General features: G+C 41.9%; 2 protein-coding genes across 7 annotated transcripts in view; one reads left to right on the top strand and one right to left on the bottom strand.

Moving 5' to 3' along the window:
• Positions 1–24,533, bottom strand: part of LOC110493896 (replication termination factor 2) — a 45,213-nt gene that overhangs the window by 13,241 nt on the left and 7,439 nt on the right. The window lies entirely within an intron of this gene.
• Positions 6,794–24,458, top strand: LOC110493894 (putative beta-1,3-galactosyl-O-glycosyl-glycoprotein beta-1,6-N-acetylglucosaminyltransferase 7). 3 transcript variants are annotated; one of them, XM_021568463.3, is made up of 5 exons: positions 6,794–7,475; positions 8,855–9,885; positions 11,084–11,179; positions 22,672–22,898; positions 23,121–24,458. In XM_021568463.3, the coding sequence occupies exons 2-5, from the start codon at positions 8,919–8,921 to the stop codon at positions 23,430–23,432; spliced, it is 1,602 nt and encodes a 533-aa protein (XP_021424138.3). In that variant the 5' UTR covers positions 6,794–7,475; positions 8,855–8,918; the 3' UTR covers positions 23,433–24,458. The 3 variants fall into 3 exon arrangements, with proteins under 3 accessions (XP_021424138.3, XP_021424141.2, XP_021424139.3); XM_021568464.3 differs by lacking the exon at positions 6,794–7,475 and adding an exon at positions 8,155–8,298; XM_021568466.3 differs by lacking the exon at positions 23,121–24,458 and having other exon boundaries at positions 7,035–7,475; positions 22,672–22,994.

Genomic DNA, 24,533 nt, shown 5'->3' with positions numbered 1-24,533 from the left:
TCACGGCAATTGACAGTTAATGAATATAAAACATTTAGCATCTCCTGGCTTCCACACCTCCTAAATCCATTATTTATTTTAGACCGGTCTAAAGTAGAATGTAGAAAATGTAATCTATTTCAGAATAAAATAAATAGCATACTCTGAGTTGTCCTTATGTTAGGTCCTGATGTGGATATACCAAATGGCTATGGGCTGCACTAGTTCATTTAGCAGAAAATATTTACTTATTATTCCGTGTCATTATTTTATAGTATGAAGAATACAATTGAACAAAGCTGAATAAAATGTGTGCCTCAGATTTCTGCCTCGACACAACCCTGTCTCGGAGCTCTACGGACAATTCTTTCGTCCTCGTGGCTTGGATTTTGCTCCGACATGCACTTTCAACTGTGGGACCTTATATAGACAGGTGTGTGCCTTTCCAAATCATGTCCAATCAATTGCATTTGCAACAGGTGGACTCCAATCAAGTTTTAGAAACATCTCAAGGTTGATCAATGGAAACAGGATGCAGCTGAGCTCAATTTTGAGTAACATAGCAAAGGGTCTGAATACTTTGTAGATAAGGTATTCCTGTTTTTAATTTAACACATTCGCAAACATTTTAAAAACCTGTTTTTGCTTTGTCATTATGGGGTATACTTTCCACATGTACTGTATGTGGTTTCAAGCAGCGTGCACGCAAAGAGTTGTAGAAAATAAATATGCAGTATGACTATCACACATTCGGTACTTGGTATTTTATTAGGATCCCCATTAGCTGTTGCAAAGGCAGCAACTACTCTACCTGGGGTCCACACAAAACATGAGGCATAATACAGAATGACTTAATACAGAACATCAAAAGACAAGCACAGCTCAAGGACAGAACTACATACAGGCACACCTAGCCTACATATCAATGCATACACACAAACTCACAAATCTAGGTCAAATAGGGGAGAGTCGTTGTGCAGCGAGGTGTTTATCTGTGTTTTGAAACCAGGTTTGTTGTTTTTTTGAGCAATATGAGATGGAAGGAAGTTCCATGCAATAAGGACTCTATGTAATACTGTACGCTTTCTTGAATCTGTTCTGGATTTGGGGACTGTGAAAATACCCCTGGTGGCATGTCTGGTGGGATACGTGTATGTGTCAGAGCTGTGTGTAAGTTAACTATGCAAACAATTTTGTATTTTCAACACATTGTTTCTTATATAAATAAGTGATGCAGTCAGTCTCTCCTCAACTCTAAGCCAAGAGAGACTGGCATGCATAGTATTTATAAATCAGCCCTCTGATTACAATTAAGAGCAAAACGTGCCACTCTGTTCTGGGCCAGCTGCAGTTTAACTAGGTCTTTCCTTGCAGCACTGGACAACACAGCGGGACAATAATCAAGATTAGACAAAACTAGAGCCTACAGCCTTGCTTTTATGATTTTTGTGTCAAAAAAGCAGAGCATCCCTATATTCCGGCTAGACCTCTCCCCATCTATACCGGCTAGACCTCTCCCCATCTATTGAATCTATATGTTTTGACCATGACAGTTTACAATCTAGTCTCCTTAACTTGTTCAACAGCCACACCATCCATTACCAGATTCAGCTGAGGTCTAGCACTTAAGGGTTTCAGTGACTCCATTAGCTGTGGTTGCTGATGCATATATGGTTGAATCATCCGCATACATGGACACATGCTTTGTTTAATGCCAGTGGCAGGTCATTGGTAAAAATCAAAAAGAGTAGAGGGCCTAGAGAGCTGTCCTGTGGTACACCACACTTTACATGTTTGACATTAGAGAAGCTTCCATTAAAGAAAACCCTTTGAGTTCTATTAGACAGATAGCTCTGAATCCACGACATGGCAGAAGTTGAAAAGCCATAGCACATACGTTTATTTAACAGGTTATGGTCAATAATATCAAAGGCCGCACTGAAATCTATCAGTACAGCTCCCACAATCTTTTTTCAACCAATCAGTCATTTATTGAGTGCCCTTCTCTATTATCATGCTGAAAGTTTGCTGTTAATTTGTTTAGTGAAATAGCATTGTATTTGGTCAAATAATTTTCCCAACAGTTTGCTAAGAGATGGCAGCAAGCTTATAGGTCTGCTTTTAGAACTAGTAAAAGCCGCTTTACCACTCTTAGGTAGCGGAATTACTTTGGCTTCCCTCCAGGCTTGAGGACAAAGACTTTCCTCTAGGCTCAGATTAAAAAGATGACAGATAGCCACTCCTATCGAGTCAGCTACCATTCTCAGTAGCTTTCCATCTAAGTTGTCAATGCCAGGTTTGTCATTATTGACCGATAACAATTTTTCCACCTCTCCCACACTAACTTTACAAAATTCAAACGCGCACTACTTTTCTTTCACTATTTGTTTTTTTATGCATTAACACAATTGCTCACTGTTCATTGTGGGGATTTCCTGCCTAAGTTTGCCAATGAAATAATCATTAAAATAACTGGCAACATCAAATGGTTTTGTGATGAATAATCCATCTGACTCGATGAAAGATGGAGTTGAATTTGTCTTTCAGTCCATAATTTCATTTAAAGGACTCCAAAGTTTTTTTTTCAATCATTCTTTATATCATTGATCTTGGCTTCATAATAAAGTTTATTTTTCTTTTTGCTGAGTTTAGTCACATTTCTCAATTTGCAGAAAGTAAGCCAGTCAGATGTGCAGCCAGACTTATTAGCCACTCCTTTTGACCCATCTCTTTCAACCATTGTTTTTCAATTCCTCATCAATCCATGGAGCCTTAACAGTTCTAACAGTCAATTTCTTAACAGGTGCAGGTTTATCAATAATTGGAAGAAGCATTTTCATAAATTCATCAAGTGCAGCGTCTGGATGCTCCTCATTAATCACATCAGACCAACAAATATTTTTAACATCATCCACATAAGAGTCACAGCAAAATCTTTTGTATGATCTCATACACTATTTCAGACCCAGCTGTTGGAACTTTGACTTTCCTGGATAAAGCCACTATATTGTGATCCAATGGGTACAGACATAGATTTAGAACAAAGTGTGATCGAAACATTTGGACAGTCTTGTTCCTGTATTGTTTGTAAACACCCTGGTAGGTTGATTAATAACCTGAACCAGATTACAGGCACTGATTACAGTAAGAAGCTTCCTCTTGAGTGGAGAGCTTGATTAAAACCAGTCAATATTCAGGTCCCCAAGAAAGTAGACCTCTCTGTTTATGTCACATACACCATCAAGCATTTCACAAATTATTTAGACACTGACTGTTAGCACCTGGTGGCCTATAGCAATACCCCAAAAGAAAAGGCTTTAGATGTGCCAAGTGAACCTGCAACCACAACACTTCAACAACACTTGACATAAGATCTTCTCTAAGCATTACAGGGGCAAAAAATGTGTCAGTCAGCCACCAACTGTGCAAGTTCTCCCACTTAAAAAGATGAGGCCTGTTATTTTCATCATAGGTACACTTCAAATATGACAGACAAAATGAGGGGGGGAATCCAGAAAATGACATTGCAGGATTTTTAATGAATTTATTTGCAAATTATAGTGGAAAATAAGTATTTGGTCACCTACAAACAAGCAAGATTTCTGGCTCTCACAGACCTGTAACTTCTTCTTTAATAAGAGGCTCCTCTGTCCTCCACTCGTTACCTGTATTAATGGCACCTGTTTGAACTTGTTATCAGTATAAAAGACACCTGTCCACAACCTCAAACAGTCACACTCCAAACTCCACTATGGCCAAGACCAAGGAGCTGTCAAAGGACACCAGAAACAAAATTGTAGACCTGCACCAGGCTGGGAAGACTGAATTTGCAATAGGTAAGCGGCTTGGTTTGAAGATAGGTACGGTAAGCAGCTTGGTAGGAAATGGAGGACATACAAGACCACTGATAATCTCCCTCGATCTGGGGCTCCACGCAAGATCTCACCCCGTGGGGTCAAAATGATCACTAGAACGGTAAGCAAAAATCCCAGAACCACATGGGGGGACCTAGTGAATGACCTGCAGAGAGCTGGGACCAAAGTAACAAAGCCTACCATCAGTAACACACTACGCAGCCAGGGACTCAAATCCTGCAATGCCAGACATGTCCCACTGCTTAAGCCAGTACATGTCCAGGCCCGTCTGAAGTTTGCTAGAGAGCATTTGGATGATCCAGAAGAAGATTGGGAGAATGTCATATGGTCAGATGAAACCAAAATATAACTTTTTGGTAAAAACTCAACTCGTCATGTTTGGAGGACAAAGAATGCTGTGTTGCATCCAAAGAAAACCATACCTACTGTGAAGCATGGGGGTGGAAACATCATGCTTTGGGGCTGTTTTTCAGCAAAGGGACCAGGACGACTGATCCGTGTAAAGGAAAGAATGAATAGGGCCATGTATCGTGAGATTTTGAGTGAAAACCTCCTTCCATCAGCAAGGGCATTGAAGATGGAACGTGGCTGGGTCTTTCAGCATGACAATGATCCCAAACACATCGCCCGGCCAACGAAGGAGTGGCTTCGTAAGAAGCATTTCAAGGTCCTGGAGTGGCCTAGCCAGTCTTCAGATCTCAACCACATAGAAAATCTTTGGAGGGAGTTGAAAGTCCGTGTTGCCCAGCAACAGCCCCAAAACATCACTGCTCTAGAGGAGATCTGCATGGAGGAATGGGCCAAAATACCAGTAACAGTGTGTGAAAACCTTGTGAAGACTTACAGAAAACGTTTGACCTCTGTCATTGCCAACAAAGGGTATATAACAAAGTATTGAGATAAACTTCTGTTATTGACCAAATACTTATTTTCCACTATAATTTGCAAATAAATAAATTAAAAATCCTACAAATCCTACAGGCCTCGCATCTTTTTAAGTGGCAGAACTTGCACAATTGGTGGCTGACTAAATACTTTTTTGCCCCACTGTAAACAGCATTACCTCCCCCAAAAGCATTTCTGTCACTTCTGTATACTTGTATTGCTACTGATGTATCATCAAATGAATTATCTAAGTAAGTCTCAGAAATTGCTAATATATGAATGTTATCTGATGTTAGCAAGTTATTGATTTCATTAACCTTATTTCTAAAGTCTACATATATTAATATGGGCTATTTTCAGCCCTTTCCTGGGTAGCTTATCAGCGATAGACATAATACTGAAAAGAGCAGACAAAGCAAAAGAAAAAAAATACATTCAGCAGTCCATTAATCAATTGGTGTGTGTGTTCGCGCGCGCTGCGGAGTTGAGGCTACAAACCATTTGATTAGCTTGCTCATCCATTCCATGCTTCTGGGAGGGAGGGTGAACAATGAGCCTATGAGCCTGTCATAGCGGATGTACGCAATGTCCCCACGCGCTCTGGCAGCTTTCATGGCAGGGATCAGTTCTTTCCTCTTCTGGCGCACAGCTTCAGGATAGTCCTCGTAGAGGAAGATATACTTTCTTGGCTCTTTCCAGAACAGCAACCGTGTCCTTGAACTTCAGGAACTTGACCACTATTGGCCTGGGCCTAATCACCTGGGCCGGTGGTGGGTTTTCCAGTCATTTGTGCACGCTCCACCTCAATCTTCCTGTGGTCCATCTTCAATTTCTCAGAGATCATTTCCCTCACTTTATCCTCAGACTCTGTCCAGGTCTCATGTGGTGATTCCATCCACAACTATGTTGTTCCGCCTTGATTGTCCCTCGAGATAATCTGATTTATCAGTCATTGTTATCATGAATTCACACACAGAACTGATGTCCTCTCTCAATGACTTACAGATTGCTGTCATCTTGCCATTCTCTTGTTTCAACTCATCGAGCTGACCCTGGGAAAACTGCAAACTGTTCTTCATGTCCTGGAAATCTCTGGTCAGGTCGTCCATTCTTTTATTGATAAAATCCACGAGAATTTGGACAAACTTGAAGCTATTTTCTTGTAATAACTGCTTGTAAGGTCTCTTTTGTTCAATTAAAATATCCTTCACGTGTGATAGAGACACCACTGTCCTCAATGGTATTCCCGCCGGCTTTGGTCTTGTCATAGTAGCTAGCAACGTATGTTACGCTGTTACTCCTCTCAGTTTCAGACAGGGCAGGTCACAAGGAAGATTGAAAACAACAGCAGGGATCTAGACAGCCACAAACCCAGGACAATCCACGGTCCCAGCCACAATGGCTAACCTCGTCGCGGGCTGCATTCAAGAAAACTTCGCTAGCTTGATATGCAGCTAGCTAGCAGCTAGGCTAGCTGCGATGCCAAATAGCTTCTCAGACCCATCCTTGGTCAGCAGGATCACTGGAAACTGATGCCAACTGCTTTCCAACTTTCCAATACACTTTCCAAACAAAAACCGAGCTCTTCCTCATTTAACAGAAAGTGATAAGAGGGGAGGCCATTATATCCATAATTTGGCAGGCTAAAAGCAAAATTGTGGAGTAATGGAGGGACAAATGACTATTCTACTCAAATCAACAGCTTCTGTTGTGTTCTTTCCCCCTTCTTTAATAAAAACAGACCTGTGCATTACTAGTGAATGTTTATTTTCATTAATGAGTGACAAACGCTCACGTGCACACTCATGTTCATATACACACACTCATAACGTCACACTCGGCCACACAAAGACAAAAGCCCACCAGCAGGGGGGACCTATTGTGTCCTGGTGTCATCTCAATGTGACCTCTGGCCATGTGGCCCTGTTAACAAAACAAGAACTAATCTCAGTCGCTGACAAGGCAGCAAACAAAACACTGGCTGAGGCTGTCGCTGCCTCCGGCGGCACTCTACTCTGCACAGCACTAAACCAGCCACAGCAGCAGAACCATCTGAGAACTCTCCCAGGAGAGAGGGAGCGAGAGAGGCAGAGAGAGAGAGAGAGAGAGGAGTCGAGGATAAGATCCATAATCCATGCTGCGACTGCTGCAAATCTGACATTGGAAGGAAGATTGGGGTTGCTTAGCTTTTGTGTTAAATCTAAAATTGGGAAAGGAGAATGAGAGAGAAATAGCGATACGGGGTGAGAGATGAAGAGAGAGAAAAAATTAAGCGAGGCAGTTGAAGATCATTTTAAAGGTGGTAGGAGACTGTCGGGAAAGGTTGCCAGTGCTTGTATATGGGTGTGTGTGTGCGCCAAATGAGAGAGAATCCGCCCTTACCAGGCAGGGCCGGCCCTCATCTCAGGTGGGATGCAGTGGGAGCGCCTCAGCCACAGACGTGAGAGCAAGAAATGACACACACAGGCACACACACACGCTCAAAACAGAGACGGATGTGGAGTACAACGACCTTGCGAGCCACCCGCCGCCCTGAGACAACCACAACAAAAGCAACGCACAGCAAACTGCAGCAGCATCAGCTCCACCAGCACATCCCTTGACAACCCATGGCTCCAGCTCCCTGCGTGTGCCAGGCTGGACTCCCTGTTGGTTCCGGCTCGCCATTTTTTGTTAAGGCTCTTAATGTTTAACCTATTCTTCAGCAAAAGGACCCTGGGTTCAACTGCAATTAAGGTAACTGGATAGCCTTATCCTCTGTGTGTGTGTAACACTTGGAGGTAATGGTAGATTGTATTTGCCCTGAATGAAAATGTTGCTGAGGGTAGTATGCAATGATGTGTGTGGTATTAAACATTCCCACAATAAGCTTTCAATTACAAATGCCTAGGAGTGATGGAATATCTGGTTAATTACTCAATCCATTAACAGGTGATAAAATAAAAGCATGGCTCCATGAGAACTAGCAGTGTTTAATCCAACTAAATGGCAACAGGTGGATCACATTTAAAAAAAAATATTGCACACTGGATGACACACTGCTATCCACAAAGTTTGCTTTGTTTCTAAATAAACAACGCCAGTTGACGGTTTCATTTCTCGTGAAAAAGTCTCCCATTAACTACAAACAATAAATCAATGGCAGTTTGCCATAAGCAAACAAGACGGCTCTCTCATAATCAGTAAGCCAAGAATGAGATAAATCCCTGGGGGTTCTATTCAACTACCTGTCTGTTGACATAATTACTGCATCTTGTTGTTTTTTTCCTTGATGTCACAATGGCCTGTGTAGTTGATGTGGGAGACCCTTGGGATTTCATTACATATTCACATAACAAGCCCAATGTCCAAATCTCTTTAACAGGCTGCCACTGATTATCGGGTTCTGGCAAGTCTCCGGTGAATAAGTCTCTCTAGTGTGCTATCAGGCAACTGCAGAGGGTGTTATAAGAGCAACTGGATTCTTATTGATTCTCCACCAGTGGTAGTGCAGTGAATGAGCGAAGCAGTGTAGCTCACTTCTTACAAAATATAACCAATCTGTTAGCAGGAACAACAGGTAGACCTACTTTGATTTACAAGTGATTAAGAAAATGTATGATGTTAATTATGGCTGTGTGATCCTATTTAGATCCAGGGTATTGTGTATCTAGGAGCTAGAGCATTTCCATATTTCGAAACCTGTATACTGCAAAAATACAAACCTTGTTTGCATGGCTAGGTTCAAAATTCAAATGTGCATTTCTATTCTGATGTCTATGAGTCTGTCTCTTGCATTGCTTAATGATTCATTTCTTCAATTTCCTGAGCCAGCTTCCTCAGTCCATCTAGCAGCATTATCTAAGTATTTCCTCTCTACTCACTTGTATCATCTGTTGTGATCGGATTAATAAGCACTCCATAAAAAGCTACTCATCTTTGCTGTGTGCTGGGTTTTTAAACATCTTTAGAAAGAATCCCCATATGAATTGCAATGAGGAAACAGATTATTCTTATGGTTGTAAAACCTTGCTGATAATTGTGGTTATTTTTCAATAATCTTCCATAAAAGTATGGAAGGGTATGAGTCTTTACAATACTTTTAATGTCTCAAGTCTGGCTTTGTCATTTTACAGTACAGCCTAACCCTGGTCTTTTGCTGCCGGTGATTGTGTGGTGTCCGTCCAGTGCTGGACTATTATGCTCCAGCTGGAAGGAGCAAAGCGCAGTTTCCTGTTCTGCCTGGGAATATGCATGCTCATCTGCTCAGTCATCTACCTGAGGGCCATGGCTGGCACAGATCCCCAGGGTCAGAGTGGGCCCCTGGGCTGCAGGCCATTCTCTAAGTACTGCCAAGCTTTCCTCCCCAGCACCAAGGGCTCAACAGCATGGCAACGCCATGACTGCCAGGTGGAGAGCTATCTTCTGAGTATGGGAAATCGAGGTGGGGACCAGGACTGCTCCCGTCTGGTGAGGGAGCTTCACTTCATCACCAGCCCACTGAGCCGGGAGGAGGAAGACTACCCTCTGGCCTTCATCCTCACTGTACACAAGGAGCTGGAGCTGTTGGTGCGCCTGCTTCGGGCCATCTACATGCCGCAGAATGTCTACTGTATCCACGTGGACGCCAAGGCTCCGCGGGAGTACAGGGAAGCCGTGGAGAGCCTTGTGGGCTGCTTTCCCAATGTGTTCCTGGCCAGCCACAGCGAGATGGTGACCTATGCCGGCTTCTCACGGCTGCAGGCCGACATCAACTGCATGAGGGACCTGGCGGCATCGCTTGTGCCCTGGAGGAAGGTGCTCAACTTGTGCGGCCAGGACTTCCCTGTAAAGAGCAACCTGGAGCTGGTGCGCTACATGCAGAGCAAGGAGTGGAGGGACAGGAACATGACCCCGGGCATCAAGCAGCCTGCGGCTATGAGGCACCGGACTCAGCTGCAGTACAGGGAAGTCAGGGGCTCCCACGTGGCCCCCAAGCGCGGAGGCCCAAAGAAAGGTGCTCCGCCCCACAGGCTTCAGATGTACTTTGGTACAGCCTACTACGCACTAACCAGGACCTTTGTGGAGTTTGTACTGAGGAGTCATGTGTCCAGAGACCTGCTAGAGTGGTCCAAGGACGCATTCAGCCCAGATGAGCACTACTGGGTGACGCTCAATCACATTAAAGGTAAAGTACAAGTTTACAAACAGCACATAAAAAGCAACTTGTAATCTCTGTAACACAAGTGGTTCTGAGCTTATATCAATGTTAAATCCGTGAGGAAAACAGATAACACATCTACAATCTTTCCATGAGTGCATAGCTATGCCACACACAACCTTTTCAATTTGAAATGTATCCAAAAGCAAAAACCTAGGAGACGAAATGGATATGCTTAGTCGATAAATCCTGGTGGCCAAGTAACTGAGTTCGTGAAAGGCTGACTTACAGTACATTTATTTTGAGTGTTCAAAGATTACTTCTAGCCTTGAAACTTAAAAGGAATGGGTTCAACATGCCCACATTGTTTGAAGTAAAGTAAACCAGCGTAGCTCATTGACATGTATTTTATGAAGCCCTTTTTACATCAGCAGTTGTCAAAGTGCTTTACAGATAACCAGCCTAAAACCCCAAAGAGAAAGAAATTCAGAAGCACAGTGGCTAGGAAAAATAAGTCAAATATTCCACCCCTTTGTTATGGCAAGCCTAAATACATTCAGGAGTACAAATTTGCTTAACAACACAATACATTGCATGGACTTACTGTTTGCAATAATAGTATATAATAGGATTTTTGAATGACTACCTCGTCTCTGTACCCCACACATACAGATAATTGGGGCGGCAGGGTAGCCTAGTGGTTAGAGCGTTGGACTAGTAACCGGAAGGTTGTGAGTTCAAACCCCCGAGCTGACAAGGTACAAATCTGTCGTTCTGCCCCTGAACAGGCAGTTAACCCACTGTTCCCAGGCCGTCATTGAAAATAAGAATGTGTTCTTAACTGACTTGCCTGGTTAAATAAAGGTAAAAAATAAATAAATAAAAAATAATAATTCTAAGGTCCCACAGTCGAGCAATTCATTTCAAAACACAGATTCAACAACCCCCCGCTTGTAATCGTTAAGGACTATGGGTTATTCATGATGAAAAAATAAACAGAACGGAGCTAAGCATAGGCAAAATCCTACAGGAAAACCTGGTTCAGTCTGCTTTCCACCAGACACTAGTAAACAGGTGAGGAAAAAAAAGTAATCAATTTTGAATTCAGGGTGTAACAACAGAATGTGGAATAAGTCAAGGGGTATGAAAACTTTGAAGGCACTGCAAGTGACACGTGAGAGGCTATAATGAAATTATCTGTTTTGAATCGATTATCTGCTCCTAGAAGCGCCAGGAAGTCATGTAGGAGGCGGCTGGGGTGGCGAGATCCGGACAATCAAATGGAGGGACCAAGAGGGGACAGTACACAATGGATGCAAAGGTACAACTCCCTATCCCGGTCAGTCAGTTTTGACTCTTGACCTCACTTGTCTAGGGCATGTTTTGCTACTTGATTCCAGATTAGTCTTCTGATTAGGAAGCAAACTGTTCACACAAATCAAAATCGTATGTCACATTTGCCGAATACAACAGGTGCTTACTGAAAAGCTCTTAAACAAACAATGGTTAAGAAAATATTTACTAAATAAACTAAAGTTTAATAAAGCAACAATAAAATAACATAGGCTATATGCAGGGGGTACCGGTACCGAGTCAAGGTGCAGGGGTACAGGTTAGTCGAAGTAACGGAGGTAATATGTACACGAGAAGACAAGTACATTAGAGTGTTTAGTTTGAGAAACAGACACTTCACAAGTCCCCAACTGGCAGCTTCATTAAATTGTACCCGCAAAACACCAGTCTCAACGTCAACAGTGAAGAGGCGACTCAGCGATGCTGGCCGTCTAGGCAGAGTTACAAAGAAAAAGCCATATCTCAGACTGTCCAAAAAAAAGAAAAGATACTGGACAGAGATCTCTTAACACTCGAATGTACTTGTCATCTTGCTCAGTTGTGCACCAGGGCCTCCCACTCTTTCTATTCTGGTTATAGCCAGTCTGCACTGTTCTTTGAAGGGAGTAGTACACAATGTTGTACGAGATCTTCAGTTTCTTGGCAATTTCTCGCATGGAATAGCCTTCATTTCTAGACTGACGAGTTTCAGAAGAAAGGTCTTTGTTTCTGGCCATTTTAAGCCTGTAATCGAACCCACAAAGGCCAACGCTCCAGTCTAAAGAATTGCAGAAAATGATGTCATGGCTTTAGAAGCTTCTGATAGGCTAATTGACATAATTTGAGTCAAATGGAGGTGTACCTGTGGATGTATTTCAAGTCCTACCTTCAAACTCAGTGCCTCTTTGCTTGACATCATGGGAAAATCTAAAGAATTCAGCCAAGACCTCAGAAAAAAAAAATGTAGACCACAAGTCTGGTTCATCCTTGGGAGCAATTTCCAAACACCTGAAAGTACCACGTTCATCTGTACAAACAATAGTACGCAAGTATAAACACCATGGGACCAAGCAGAAATCATACCGCTCAGGAAGGAGACGCGTTCTGTCTCCTAGAAATGAACGTCCTTTGGTGCAAAAACTGCAAATCAATCCCAGAACAACAGCAAAGGACCTTGTGAAGATGCTGGAGGAAACAGGTACAAAAGTATCTATAGCCACAGTAAAACGAGTCCTATATCAACATAACCTAAAAGGCCACTCAGCAAGGAAGCAGCCACTGGTCCAAAACCGCCATAAAAAAAGCAAGACTACAGTTTGCAACTGCACATGGGGACAAAGATTATACTTTTTGGAGAAATGTCCTCTGGTCTGATGAAACAAAATTAGAACTATTTGGCCATAATTACCATTTTTATGTTTGGAAGAAAAAAGGGGGAGGCTTGCAAGCCAAAGAACACCATCCAAACCGTGAAGCACTGTGGTGGCAGCATCATGTTGTGGGGGTGCTTTGCTGCAGGAGGGACTGGTGCACTTCACAAAATAGATGGCATCACGAGGAGAGAAAATTATGTGGATATATTGAAGCAACATCTCAAGACATCAGTCAGGAAGTTAAAGCTTGGTCGCAAATGGGTCTACCAAATGAACAATGACCCCAAGCATACTTCCAAAGTTGTGGCAAAATGGCTTAAGGACAACAAAGTCAAGGTATTGACCTCAATCCCATAGAACATTTGTGGGCAGAACTGAAAAAAACATGTGCGAGCAAGGAGGCCTACAAACCTGACTCAGTTACACCAGCTCTGTCAGGAGGAATGGGCCAAAATTCACCCAACTTACTGTGGGAAGCTTGTGGAAGGCTACCAGAAACGTTTGACCCAAGTAAAACAAAATAAAATGCAATGCTACCAAATATTAATTGAGTGTATGTAAACTTCTGACCAACTGGGAATGTGATGAAAGAAATAAAAGCTGAAATAAATTATTCTTCTCTCATTCTGACATTTCACATTCTTAAAGTGGTGATACTAACTGACCTAAGACAGATAATTTTTACTAGGATTAAATGTCAGGAATTGTGGAAAAACCTAATTTAAATGTATTTGGCTAAGGTGTATGTAAACTTGACTTTGGCTGTGTATGTATGTATGTATGTATGTATGTATGTATGTATATACACTGCTCAAAAAAATAAAGGGAACACTAAAATAACACATCCTAGATCTGAATGAATGAAATATTCTTATTAAATAGTTTCTTTACATAGTTGAATGTGCTGACAACAAAATCACACTAAAATTATCAATGGAAATCAAATGTATCAACCCATGGAGGTCTGGATTTGGAGTCACACTCAAAATTAAAGTGGAAAACCACACTACAGGCTGATCCAACTTTGATGTACTGTCCTTAAAACAAGTCAAAATGAGGCTCAGTAGTGTGTGTGGCCTCCACGTGCCTGTATGACCTTCCTATAACGCCTGGGCATGCTCCTGATGAGATGACGGATGGTCTCCTGAGGGATCTCCTCCCAGACCTGGACTAAAGCATCCACCAACTCCTGGACAGTCTGTGGTGCAACGTGGCGTTGGTGGATGGAGCGAGACATGTCCCAGATGTGCTCAATTGGATTCAGGTCTGGTGAACGGACAGGCCAGTCCATAGCATCAATGCCTTCCTCTTGCAGGAACTGCTGACACGCTCCAGCCACATGATGTCTAGCATTTACTTACATTAGGAGGAACCCAGGGCCAACCGCACCAGCATATGGTCTCACAAGGGGTCTGAGGATCTCATCTTGGTACCTAATGGCAGTCAGGCTACCTCTGGCGAGCACATGGAGGGCTGTGCGGCCCCCCAAAGAAATGCCACCCCACACCATGACTGACCCACCGCCAAACCGGTCATGCTGGAGGATGTTGCAGGCAGCAGAACGTTCTCCATGGCGTCTCCAGACTCTGTCACGTCTGCCACATGTGCTAAGTGTGAACCTGCTTTCATCTGTGAAGAGCACAGGGCGCCAGTGGCGAATTTGCCAATCTTGGTATTCTCTAGCAAATGCCAAACGTCCTGCACAGTGTTGGGCTGTAAGCACAACCCCCACCTGTGGACGTCTGGCCCTCATACCACCTTCTTGCCATTGGCTACGGAGTGTGATCACAGTCCTCCGGAACAGCTGGAGCTCTCATGCATGCTACAGTGTTGCTTGCCTTGAAGCAAGCATAAAAGGCATTTAACTTGTCTGGTAGGCTCGCATCACTGGGCAGCTCATGGCTGGGCTTCCCTCTAATCCGTAACAGTTTACAAGCCGACGAGTGTCAGAACCTTGACGCTTTACCTGTTTGATGGTTCATCTGAGGGCATAGCAGGATTTCTTACAAGCGTCAGGATTAGTGTCCCGCTTCTTGTAAGTGGCAGCTCTAGCCTTTAGCTTGGTTGCGATGTTGCCTGTGATCCATGGCTTCTGGTTGGGATATGATACGTACGGTCACTGTGGGGATGACGTCATTGATGCACTTATTGATGAAGCTGGTGATTTATATGGTATACTCCTCAATGCCAGCGGATGAATCCCCTAACATAGTCCAGTCTGTGCTAGCAAAACAGTCCTGTAGCTTAGCATCCACGTCATCTGACCACTTCCGTATTGAGCGAGTCACTCGTACTTCCTGCTTTAGTTTTTGCTTGTGTTGAATTCTTACTCTGATATATAGAACCTAAGACACTATGAAAGCTTAGGCCAAGTTTATTCACCCCAAAAGGATCCAACAACTGAACAGACAAAAACACATTTCCAATAGTGGTAATAGAAATACCCCAATTTAGGTGGGCTCCTCCTTCTCGCTAAACATGGCATATATACTGCTAGGCAGGAAATTAAGTGATACGGAAAATAAACTGTTCCTTCTCCCTTAATGTGACTCGACCTCGACCCCCTTCATCACTAATCCACAGCTTTCTCCCCTTATCAGTGCTACCACGTGATCGTTTTCCCTGCACTCAGCACATTCCAAGCTTAATTGCACCCACCATTTACATTCTTCCCATGGATAACCATTAACTTCTGGTGTAGACCCTCTAGACCAGTGGTTCCAAAACTTTTTATAGTCTCATACCCCTTCAAAGCATTCAACCTCCAACTGCGTACCCCCTTAGTACCAGGGTCAATGCACTTTCAAATGTTTTTTTGCCATCATTGTAAGCCTGCCACACACACACACTACACGATACATTTATTAAACATAACAATGAGTGTGAGTTTGTCAAAACCCGGCTCGAGGGAAGTGACAAACAGCTCTTATAGGACCAGGGCACAAAATATTATAATAATAATCAGCAATAATTTTACTCTTTATTTAACCATCTTATATAAAACCTTATTTGTTCATCGAAAATTGTAAATAACTGAGCTTGAAAGGATGCACGTAACTCTACAATGTTGGGTTGTATTGGAGAGAGTCTGTCTTAAATAATTTTCCACAGTCTGTGCCTGTATTTAGTTTTCTTGCTAGTGATGGCCGAGAATCCACTCTCACATAGGTACGTGGTTGCAAAGGGCATCAGTGTCTTAACAGCGCGATTTGCCAAGGCAGGATACGCTGAGCGCAGCCCAATCCAGAAATCTGATTAAATATTCACAGAACCGCAAGTTGTAATTTCGATGATGCTCTCTTGTTCAGATATCGGAAAGGGGCAGACAAAGGGATAACGATGTTTGTGTCGTCCGTTTCGGGAAAGTACCTGCATAATTGCACACCCAACTCATTCAGGTGCTTCTCTAGATCACATTTGACATTGTCCGTAAGCTTGACTTAATTTGCACACAATGATGGAAAGACTTGTGTGCCGTCCTTAATCATTGCCTCAATTTTGTCCCTCACATTTTTTATTTTACCTTTATTTAACTAGGCAAGTCAGTTAAGAACAAATTCTTATTTTCAATGACGGCCTAGGAACAGTGGGTTAACTGTCTGTTCAGGGGCAGAACGACAGATTTGTACCTTGTCAGCTCGGGGATTTGAACTTGCAACCTTGCGGTTACTAGCCCAACGCTCTAACCACTAAGCTACCCTGCCGCCACACATTGAATATATTTGCGGAGAGTCCATGTATTCCTAGATTCAGATCATTCAGGCGAAATAAAACATCACCCAGATAGGCCAGTCGTGTGAGAAACTCGTCATCATGCAAGCGGTCAGAAGTGAAAATTATGGTCAGTAAAGAAAACTTTAAGCTCGTCTCTCAATTCAAAAGAAATGTGTCAATACTTTGCCCCTTGATAACAAGCGTTCTTCTGTATGTTGTAAAAGTGTTCGTTGCCCATTTCCTTGCATAGTGCAGGGGCCTTGCTTTAACAAAGTTACCCATTTTCACTGTAGTGTCCAAAACATCTTTCAAGCCGTCAGCCATTCCCTTGGCAGCACGAGCCTCTCGGTGGATACTGCAGTGTACCTAAGCTTGGAAATGAGACCCTTAAACCCAAACTTGGACCATATACCCACTCCACTGAACAGCAGGCTAGTGATTGCTTTGCAACCCTTGCAGTTAGCCACTGATTCCTTCCAAACCACTCAATGTTGAATTTGCGATTTCCAACTTGTTGTGTAATGTTTATGTCCAATGAGCACTAATAGGTTTAATCTATAATTTCTCTTCATATGAAAAGGATTTGCCAGTAGTTTGTCGACGTGATGACTGCTTGTCTAGCTTGTTAGTTATGATTTTGAAAGTATTATGTTGACATGATCAGTCCAATCAGTGTGCCCCACCTGCCCTGAATGGCGGGTCACCACTGGTCTTGTACTGGACTTGTACTGGACTCAGTGTCAGTCAGATACATTTGTACTCAGTCTTGGACAGTGAGGACTCGTAATTTCCTCCCGAGATCCCGAGTATTGATTTTTCTTCAATACATTTTTTTTAGGTTTTTTAATGTAAAAATCTGAAAAATCTATATGAAAACGTATGATTTTTCCACAGGGTGCCTTTATGTCGCTGGGCGGGCTATTTGGGAACTTTTTGGCAAACTTAAGAGTATATCCACTTCTTCAAGCACTGCTACACCACTGCATAGGGCCGATGGAAAGACAGCAGTCACAAACAGCATGATGTTTTTTTCCCCCATTTTTATTTAACCAGTTAGGCCAGTTGACAACAAGTTCTCATTTACAACTGCGACCTGGCCAAGATAAAGCAAAGCAGTGCAACACAAACAACAGAGTTACACATGGGATAAACAAACGTACAGTCAATAACACAATAGAAAAGTCTATATACAGTGTGTGCAAATGTAGTAACATTAGGGAGGTAAGGCAATAAATAGGCCACAGTGGTGAAATAATTACAATTTAGCAATTAAACACTGGAGTGATAGATGTGCAGAAGATGAATGTGCAAGTAGAGATACTGGGGTGCAAAGGAGAAAAAAAATACCATGGGGATGAGCTAGTTGGGTGGGCTATTTACAGATGGGATCTGTACAGGTGCACTAACTTTAAGTATCAGCTATCTGAGCAGCTGTACACAGCCCATCTGTAAATAGCACATCCAACTACCCATCTCATCCCCATATTGTTTTTATTTATTGTTTTGCACACCAGTATTTCTACTTGCACATCTGCACATCTATCCCTCGTGTTAATTGCCAAATTGTAATTACTTCGCTACTATGGCCTATTTATTGCCTTACCTCCTTACGCCATTTGCACACACTGTATATAGACTTGTTCTATTGTGTTATTGACAACTTTTGTTTATTCTATGTGTAACTCAGTGTTGTTGTTTGTATCGCATTGCTTTGCTTTATCTTGGCCAGGTCACAGTTGTAAATGAGAACTTGTTCTCAACTGGCCTACCTAGTTAAATAAAGGTGAAATAAAAATAAAAACAGGTGCAATGATAGGTAAGCTGTTCTGACAACTGATGTTTAAAGTTAGTGAAGGAGATATAAGTCTCCAGATTCAGTGATTTTTGCAATTAATTCCAGTCATTGACAGCAGAAGAAAAGGCGCCCAAAGGAGGAGTTGGCTTTGGGGATGACCAGTGAAATATACCTGCTGGAGCGCTTGCTACGGGTGGGTGCTGCTATGATGACAAGTGAGCTGCTTTAAGGTGGGGCTTTACCTAGCAAATACTTATAGATGACCTGGAGCCAGAAAGTTTGGCGACAAATATGAAGCGAGGGCCAGCCAAGGAGAGCGTACAGGTCGCAGTGGTGGGTAGTATATGGTGCTTTGTTGACAAAAATGGATGGCACTGTGACAGAGGGTGTTTAGCAGCATGAGTGAAGGATGCCTTGTTGCAAGATAGGAAGCCGATTCTAGATTTAATTTTGGATTGGAGATGCTTAATGTGAGTCTGGAAGGAGAGTTTACAGTCTAACCAGACACCTAGTATTGTCCACATATTCTAAGTCAGAAGCGTCCAGCGTAGGATAAGTGTACGGCTAAAGGCAATAAGAACTGGTCATCTAGTGCGTTGGGGACAGAGAATTAAAAAGGGGCAGATTTATGTGCGTGGTAGAATAGGTTCAAGGCATAATGTACAGAGAAGGGTATGGTAGGGTGTGAGTGCAGTGGAGGTAAACCTAGGCGTTGAGTGATGAGAGGTTTCGTCTCTGGAGGCACCGGTTAAGCCAGGTGAGGTTTCCGCATGTGTGTGAAAAGGGAAAAAAGAGCTATCCAAGGCATTGTTAAAGAATAAGCAGTCCATAAACTTACATAAAAAGCCAGTAGGACCAAATCCTAAGAATACAAAAACACAATCAATAAACATTTCCTAATCAAAATTGACAACTATTACTTCCCATTGCAAAAAAAAAAAATTCACCTTTAGCACACAAATTTACCAGTGCCTTAGAATACGTAATTCCCCCACATTCTAAGAATATATGAAAACGACCATATCTTACGTGGTCTTTTGTTAGAAAATGTTTTTAAAAGTGGCATTCATCCTGGTGTTGTAAATTAAATCAAACCTCCATGCTTCACGGCGGGAGCCACATATGTAGAGATAATCCGTTCACCTACTCTGCGTCTCAAAGACACGGCGGTTTGAACAAAAGATCTCAAATTTGGACTCATCAGACCAAAGGACAGATTTCCACCTGTCTAATGTCAATTGCTCATGTTTGTTGGCCGAAGCAAGTCTCTTCTTCTTGGTGTCCTTTAGTGGTTTCTTTGCAGGAATTCAAACATAAAAGGCCTGATTCACGCAGTCTCCTCTGAATGGTTGATGTTCAGACGTGTGTTACTTGAACTCTGTGAAGCATTTATTTGGGCTGCAATCTGAGGAGCAGTTAACTTCTTCGAGATAGGGGGCGCTCTTTTAATTTTTGGATAAAAAACGTTCCCGTTTTAAACAAGATATTTTGTCACGAAAAGATGCTCGACTATGCATGTAATTGACAGCTTTGGAAAGGAAAAACTCTGACGTTTCCAAAACTGCAAAGATATTATCTGTGAGTGCCCCAGAACTAATGCTACAGGCGAAACCAAGATGAAGTTTCATACAGGAAATGCCCCAGATTCTGAAGGCGCTGTGTTCCAATGTCTCCTTATATGGCTGTGAATGCGCCAGGATTGAGCCTGCCCTTTCTGTCGTTTCTCCAAGGTGTCTGCAGCATTGTGACGTATTTGTAGGCATATCATTGGAAGATTGACCATAAGAGACTACATTTACCAGGTGTCCGCCCGGTGTCCTGTGTCGAAATTATTGCGTAATCTCTAGGTCCATGCGCGTTCCATTTCTTCAGAAGAGAAAGTCAACTGCCACGAAGGATTTATCATCGATAGATATGTGAAAAACACCTTGAGGAATGATTCTAAACATCGGTTGCCATGTTTCTGTCGATATTATGGAGTTAATTTGGAAAAAAGTTCGCGTTTTAATGACTTAAATTATTTTTTTTATTTATTTTTCTTACCCAAACGTGATGAAGAAAACGGAGCGATTTGTCAACAAATACTATTTTTGTAAAAACTGAACATTTGCTATGTAACAGAGTCTCCTCATTGAAAACATCTGAAGTTCTTCAAAGGTAAATTATTTTATTTGAATGCTTTTCTGGTTTTTGTGAAAATGTTGCATGCTGAATGCCAGGGATAATCCTATGCTAGGCTATCAATACTGTTACACAAATGCTTGTTTAGCTATGGTTCAAAAGCATATTTTGAAAATCTGAGATGACAGTGTTGTTAACAAAAGGCTAAGCTTGAGAGCAAATAGATTTATTTCATTTCATTTGCGATTTTCATGAATAGTTAATGTTGCGTTATGGTAATGAGCTTGAGGCTGTAGTCACGATCCCGGATCCGGGATGGCTCGACGCAAGAAGTTAATTGCAGATTTCTGAGGCTGGTAACGCTAATGAACTTATCCTCTGCAGCAGAGGTAACTCTGGGTCTTCCTTTCCTGTGGCAGTCCTCATGAGAGCCAGTTTCATCAAAGCGCTTGATGGGTTTTGCAACTGAACCCAAAGAAACTTTCACAGTTCTTAATTTTCCGGATTGCCGTCTAATGACGGACTGTGGTTTCTCTTTGCTTATTTGAGCTGTTCTTGCCATAATATGGACTTGGTCTTTTACTAAATAGGGCTATCTTCTGTATACCACCCCTACATTGTCACAACCCAACTGACTGGCTCAACGCATTAAGAAGGAAATTCCACAAATTAACTTTTAACAAGGCACACCTGTCAAGTGAAATGCATTCCAGGTGACTACCTCATGAAGCTGGTTGAGAGAATGCCAAGAGTGTGCAAAGCTGTCAAGGCAAATGGTGGCTACTTTGAAGAACCTCAAATATATTTTGATTTGCTTAACACTTTGGTTACTACATGATTCCATGTGTGTCATTTCACAGTTGATGTCTTCACTATTATTCAACAATGTAGAAAATAGTTTTAAAAAATAAAGAAAAACCCTGGATTTAGTTGGTGTCCAAACTTTTGACTAGTAGTTCATAAGTTATTTTCCCCAAGAGATGGCTAACAAAAGCAAGCGCTCTGCAATAAATAAAAACAGTTCCACTCAGATGATTTGAAACTTAACTTCTAGTTGAAAGGGAGACGCAATCAAATTAGCAGCAACATCCTCTTTGATAAGACCTGCTGCAGCAGCTGCAAACTAGCCGACAACAAAAGCTAGCGAGACCGTGTGGAAAATACTGCTTGCTATTGTGCACTGACCTGTTGGCCTTCAAGGCAGAAGTTTCCATACGTTTTTGTAAAAATGGTCCCACCCATTAAGTCAAAATGTTATTGGTTGATTCCACTCCAAAATGTTACCCTTATACAGTTGAATGGCAGATGTCTTTATCTAGCTTCTGCAGGCCTAGCCAATTGCTGACTTACCTATATTTAATCACCCCAGAGACCAGCAAAGAAAAATCCTGGTTGGATATTTGTTAACCCTTTCTGGTTGGATATATTGTTAACCCTTTCCAACAAAAACAGAAGAGATTAAATCAGAACATTATTGAAAATAATATTATTATAATCATTTTATAAATCCTTAGCCCTTCTCTGAAGGTGTAAAAGCCCATTAGTAATAATTTGTAGAGTGGCTCTATTTTCCCTCAGTTTGCATTTTTTCACTATTCTGAAATGTCTAAAGAATCCATATGTTGTTCTGAAATATGAACACAGAAATACTCAACATTTTGAACTCTTAATATGGTGGTGATATGACAAAATTACAATCATGGTCTTGAATTGGACTCACATTGTTCTGTCCTCGGTTTTGATTCAATCTCAGACCTCTTCCTTCCGGTCTCAGTCTTGACTCGATTTTCTCCGGTCTTGGTCTTGAATTGGTCTCGCTGTAGTTGGTGTGGTCTACAGCTTATCATGAGGTACTCTACCTCAGGCGAGCAAAACCTTGAGACTTCCTTAATACAAACATTTCACACCAGCTGTTATTGACAAATAAACAGACCACCACTCGTCTTACCGGAGGTAGCTGTTCTGTCTTGCCGATTCACGGAAAACCCAGCCAACTATATTATCCATGTCGTCGTTCAGCCACGACTCGGTGAAACAAGATATTACAGTTTAAATGTCCCTTTAGCAGGATAGTCTCAAAAATGGCGCTCATCCAGTTTATTCTCCAGTGACTGCACGTTGGCCAATAGGACGAATGGGAGAGGCGGGTTACCCAGTCGCTGACTAATTCTCACAAGGCAGTAAATCCTTTGCGTTAGACGGATTACAGAAAAAAAGTATTTGTCCAGTTCGGTGTGAGTAATCATGGTTCTGATATCCAGAATCTCTTGTCTGTCATAAGAGAAGGTAGCAGAAACATTATGTACCAAAAAAAAAAGTTAGTGCGGAAAAAAATCTAATAATATTGTGCAATTGGTTGGGAGCCCGTAAAACGGCAGCCATCCCTTCCGGTGCCATTGTTTGAGCAACAGCAGTTGATAGACTTTGATACTGAGCTGAATCTCATCTCTGTCCTTTCTGCTGCATGTCTTTCCGCAGGCCGCTATGTTAGGGACATCTGCATCTATGGTCTGGAGGATTTGCAGTGGATCATCGACAGAAACAGCATGTTTGCCAACAAGTTTGAGAGCAAGGCCTTCCCAGAAGCGTTGGACTGCCTGGAGCAGTGGCACAGAGACAAGGTCCTGCAGCAAGCCATGGTTCCCATCCAGTCATGGTGGCAACTTGCCACGCAAGGCAATGCCACCTCTCTTTTCAATGCCACGGTAGGACTTTGACGAGGTTGTGGGGTTCTTCCTGACCAAAATGGATGTAGTTCTCCCAATAGTTGTTGGTTATTGTATCACTTCAGAGGGCTGTACTAAAGTGTGCTGCTAGAGCCTTGATGCATTTGTTGGTTCGTTTAGCTCAAATCTCGAGAAAGTCACTGCTTGGACACGCAATCAAAAGCTAAGCAACAATTATCTAACATTCTTCTCTATTCGTAGGAAACTGTTTGCGAGGGGAGCAGGGAAGACTTGTTATTGACATATCTCAGTTGTCCGGAAACACTTTGTGGTAAATTTAGGCTCTGTGTTTCACAAAGAGGCACAGTGGCTGATGCAACCATAATCACTAAAGAATTCACAAGTCTCCCCCCACGTCAAACAAGGACCTTTACTGACCTGTGGTGCACTTTGACAACAGAACCACATGGGCCACTGTACCAAAGACATTTGTCAACCTTTACAGAAAAAAAACAGACAGCTCTGTGGACATGGTTGCTTAGATGTGTTGTAACAACTGGCCACTGTACCTAAGAAACTCGGAAAACCTTTACAAGGGAGAGCAATACATAGCTCTCTGGACATGGCTGCTTAGATGTGGGAACTTGAATATTGCCAGTTCAACAACAACAAAAACTCACTCACACACTCGATTACATGTTAAGAATAATCCATTTAAAAGTAAACTATTACATTGTGTGATTGCCTATTGCAAATAAAGTGGCACTCATTTTATGACAGCTTTACATATGTTTGTCTGTGATTGTTATGTTGTAAATGTGAACATTAAGTTAATGCCTCCACTTCAGATAACTGACGTTTTTTCTTGTACTGTACCCAATGATTTATGAAAACTTGCTTGACGGGTCAATGTCCTCATTGTGGTTTCACAGTCTTGTTTAATATATTATGTACACACTATTAGAATAGTTATGAAATACACCTTGTTATATTTGGTAACATATGCTTGTTTTCCTTATACTCCAATCTCAAAAAATGTAAAACACTGACAAAAGCTCTGACGAAGGCCTTGAGGCTGATATGTAAAGCTTAACAAAGAGCAGTAAACAGGTGTGTTTGTTAAAAGGTATAAATGTTGCGTGTGCTAATCATGACCCGTTCACATTGTTTCCTATTTGTTTTGCAACTACTACAAAAATATGTTAATAATTATTTAAAGTTACATTTAAAAAAATGTCCCACTGTTCTTTGATAATTTCAACTACTGCTAAATGACACCCTCTGAGCTTAGTACTGGCAAAGTACAACTGTATAATAAGCCAAATAGGCCTAAACATTTGCACTGACATTAAATATTGTTACATTGTGTATGTTGTCAATTTAAGAGAACAGGGTACAATAAATGTGAACTGCCACTTTGACATCAAACCATATTTCAATTGATTTCAAGAAATGTAACATATTAAGGGCTTGAAAGTGGAAATCATACAGCATGCACTTTTTTTTTTTACCCAGAACATGTTTGTTCACTGTAAAGGAAGTTCAGCTATTCACTGAAATTCCCAAATGCTTTGAATACATTAAACATTTGTTATAAATTCACTTGGTCTTAACTTAGCTTGATCTTCGCTTTGCTTCCTGACTTTGTGCAAATTGTATCAACAGCCCTTTTGC

The sequence above is a fragment of the Oncorhynchus mykiss genome, chromosome 17 (genome assembly GCF_057628025.1).
Source record: "Oncorhynchus mykiss isolate SJ-2025 chromosome 17, ASM5762802v1, whole genome shotgun sequence".
Classification (NCBI taxonomy): domain Eukaryota; kingdom Metazoa; phylum Chordata; class Actinopteri; order Salmoniformes; family Salmonidae; genus Oncorhynchus; species Oncorhynchus mykiss.
Note: the sequence above shows the minus strand (reverse complement) of the source record. Positions and strands in the feature narration are given on the sequence as shown.